The sequence below is a fragment of the Mesitornis unicolor genome, unplaced genomic scaffold (genome assembly GCF_000695765.1).
Source record: "Mesitornis unicolor isolate BGI_N332 unplaced genomic scaffold, ASM69576v1 scaffold36392, whole genome shotgun sequence".
NCBI lineage: Eukaryota > Metazoa > Chordata > Aves > Mesitornithiformes > Mesitornithidae > Mesitornis > Mesitornis unicolor.
The window spans coordinates 5817-9590 of record NW_010171841.1 but is presented as its reverse complement, the minus strand read 5'-3'; the positions used below and the strand labels follow the sequence as shown (position 1 = coordinate 9590).

General features: G+C 54.4%; 1 protein-coding gene across 1 annotated transcript in view; it reads right to left on the bottom strand.

Moving 5' to 3' along the window:
* The window catches only part of LOC104537331 (cysteine/serine-rich nuclear protein 2-like), a gene marked incomplete at both ends in the record, with an annotated part of 5518 nt that overhangs the window by 1590 nt on the left and 154 nt on the right, over positions 1-3774 (bottom strand). Inside the window, 2 exons of the mRNA XM_010180165.1 lie at positions 4-215; positions 2973-3265. Coding sequence (XP_010178467.1) covers positions 4-215; positions 2973-3265 — 505 coding nt within the window. The remainder of the gene's footprint in view (positions 1-3; positions 216-2972; positions 3266-3774) is intronic.

Below are 3774 nucleotides of genomic sequence, written 5' to 3'. Positions count from 1 at the left end.
GACAGGCGGATGGCGCGCAGCTCCTGCTTCTCCTCGGCGTCGATGCGGTGCACGCCCGAGGCGCGCAGCAGCGCCCGGCGCCGCTTGGTGGGCAGCGGCTGCAGGAAGAAGTAATCGTCCACCTCCACGTTCTCCACGTCGATGTCATCGTCCGAAACGTCCTCCAGGCGCAGCCCCTCCGCCTCCTCCGACTCCACCGTCCCGTTCTTGGTCAGCTGCGGGGCAAGGGGGCAGGGTCAGCGCCCACTGAGGGGGGGACATTGAACCCCAGTGGCCCTCAGTGGCCCCTGATGGCCCCCAATGTCTCCCAATGGCCCCCAGTGGCCTCAATTTTCCCTCAACGGCCACCGATGGCTCCCAGTGTCCCTCAGTGTCCCCTAATGGCCCCCAATGCCTCTCAATGTCCCCAGTGGCACCAAATGGCCCTCAATGACTCTCAGTGTACCCCAGTGCCCTTCAACGGCCCCAATGTCTCTCAATGCCCCTCAATGTCCACCAATGGCCTCAATTTTTCCTCAATGGCCCCCGATGCTCCTCAATGGCCCCCAGTGGCCACCGATGGCTCTCAATGTCCCCCAATGGCACCAAATGGCCCCCAGTGGCCTCAATTCTTCCTCAATGTCCCCCAATGTCCTGCAGTAGCTCTCAATAGCCCCCAATGTCCCTCAATGGCCCCTAGTGGCCCCAAACTTCCCTCAATGGCTTCCAATGGCACCCAATGTCTCTCAATGCCCCCCAGTATCCCCTAGTGGCCCTCAGTGACCTCAATCTTCCCCCAATGGCCCCCAATGGCTCTCAGTGCACTCCAATGCCCCTCAACATCCACCAGTGGCCCTCAGTGTTCCTCAGTGGCTCTCAATGGCCCCAAATGTTCCCCAGTGGCCACCAATGGCCTCCAGTGGCCCCAGATTTTCCTCCATGTCCCTCAATGTCCCCCAATGTTCCCTAATGGCCCCAACCATCCCCCAATGTCGCCCCTGCACCCCCACTGACTGCCTCCATCCAGCTCAAAGCCTTTCTGTGCCCCTCAGCAACCACACAGGGTCCCTCACAAAGAGCTGAGAACCCCAGATCCCCCCCACGATGCAGAGGGGTCTCAGAGCACTTCACAGGAGAAGAAAATGGGGAAAAAATTCAATAATATGAGAATTTGGAGCAGAAAATCCCTTTTCTGCTGTGGCGCCCTAAAAACAAGGAGATGAAAGGAGGTCACTGCTGCTTAAAATACTGGGGGGGGTCCTGGGGGAGCGGCACTGGAGCTGCCCCTCCTGGGAAAACTGGGTTTGGAGGAATGGGGGGATGGAGCCTGCACTGGGAGACTCCCACGTTTCGGCACTGGGGATAAAGGGGGGAAGAGGATGGGGAGGTCCCCACTCCCCAGATGGGGAAAAAGTCGGTGTTTAACACCAAAAATTCAAAAAATAAAGACAATAAAGAGGTGGCTGGCGGGGTTTGTGTATGAAATACATTATTGTGTGTGAAAGAAGAAAGCTTAATAAAATGTATATTTGCCAATACCCAGATTTCCTCAGCAATACCCAGATTTTCCCTTCAATACCTGGATTTCCCATGGGATACCCTAATTTCCCTGTTGCTACCTTAATTTTCTTGGCAGTACCCAAATTTCCCTGTCGATACCCGGATTTCCCTGTGGATACCTTCATTTCCCTGGCAATTCCCAGATTTCCCATGGGATACCCAGATTTCCTCAGCAATGCCCGAATTACCCCAGGGATACCTTCATTTCCTTGGCAATACCCAGATTTCCCTGTCGGTACCTGGAGTTCCCTGGCAACACCTGAGGTTTCCCCATTGATACCCAAATTTCCTCATGTGATATCCAAATTCCCCATCAACTCCCAAATCCCCATGACCGCACCTTCATCTTTTTGGCAATATCCAGATTTCCCTATAGATATTTGGATTTTCCATCAATTCCCGAATTCCCCATCAATCCCCAACCTCCCCTGGCAATACTTGGATTGATTTCCACGTGGATATTTGAATTTCCTGTTTATACCCGAATTTCCCATCAACTCCTGAATCTCCCTGGCTGTACCTTCATTTTCTTGGCAATACCCTCAGGGGTATCTGGATTTCCCTGTTGATACCCAAATTTCCCCATGGATACTTGAATTCTCCATCAATCCCTGAATCTCCCTGGCCATACCTTCATCTTCTTGGCAATACCTGGATCTCCCCATCAATTCCCAAATTTCTCGACAGGATGCCTGTATTTCTCCATCAATCCCCAATGCTCCTGGCCGTACCTTCATCTTGGCAATACCCAGATTTCCCCGTGGATATTTGGATTTCCCGTTGATACCCAAATTCCCCCATCAATTCCCAAATCCCCCTAGCCGTACCTTCATCTTCTTGGCAATACCTGGATTGATTTCCCCATGGATATTTGGATTTCCCATCAATAACCGAATTTCCCCATCGATGCCCAAATTTCCCCATCAATTTCTGAATTCCCCATCAATACCCAAATTCCTCGTCAAACCTGAATCCCCCTGTCTGTATCTTCATCTTCTTGGCAATACCCGAATTTCCCTGTGGATATCTGGATTTTCTGTCAATACCTGAATTTCCCCGTGGGTACCCAAATTTCACATCAATTCCTGAATTCCCTGTCAATCCCACATCCCCCTGGCTACCTTCATCTTCTTCGCAATACCTAAATTTCCCTGTGGATATTTAGATTTCTCTGTTGATACCCGAATTTCCCCGTGGACACCTGAATTCCCCCCTGTCAATCCTGAATCCCCCTGGCTACCTTCATCTTCTTGGCAATACCTGGATTGATTTCCCCGTGGATACTTGCATTTCCCATCAATTCCCAAATTCCCCATCAATTCTCAAACCCCTCTGACTGCACCTTCATCTTCTTGGCAATATCCAAACTTCCCTGTGGATATTTGGATCTCCCGTGGATATCCACATTTCCCCACCAACCCCCCCGGCCGTACCTTCATCTTCTTGGCGTGCAGCTTCTCCTCGCGCGGTTGCTGCCGCAGGGCCTGCCGATGGTTCACCTCCTGCTCCCGTGCGAACTCCCCCAGGGTGTAGCGGCGCACGCGGTCGTGGCGCGGGGCCATGCCCAGGGAGCTGCCGCCCTGGCTGGGGACGCTGGTGAAGCCCTGGCGCCGCGCAAAGTAGTAGACGGTGACCTGGTCGAAGCGGACATTCTTCCTGCGCAGCTGCTTCTGCCGCTTCAGGATGGAGGTGGCTGTGGGGGGAGGACGTGGGGAAGCGTTAGGAGCTGAAAATCCCCCCTCGGGGACCCACAAAGGCCGCCCACCCCACTGGGATGTGGCTTTGCTGCTCCCAGGGTGGCCCTGTGGCAGCGGTGCTGATGGCCCCAAAGCAGCCTCTGCCCTGTCCTCACCCAAATATCTCAAGGGGGACAGAGAAGGCCCAGGGAGGGCTCGGATTTAGGGGGCCAGGGTGGACCCAGACAAAGGATTTGGGGGCCAATGTTTGAGATTCACCAGGGATGGCACAGCCCGGTCTGGTCAGCACCTGAACTGGGGTGAACTGGGGATGAACTGGGGTGAATTGGGGAAGAGAGGAGTGAGACCCACATGGAGGGAAGGGCAGAGCAAGCCCCACACCCCAGTGCTCCACTCCCCAATGCCCCACATCTTGGGAAAGGGCAGCACCAGCCCCACATATTGAGAAGGGCAACGTCAGCCCCACATCCAAGGGAAGGGCAGGGTGAGCCCCACACTCCAGTGCCTCATTGCCAGCCCCACAGCCCCACTCACGGCT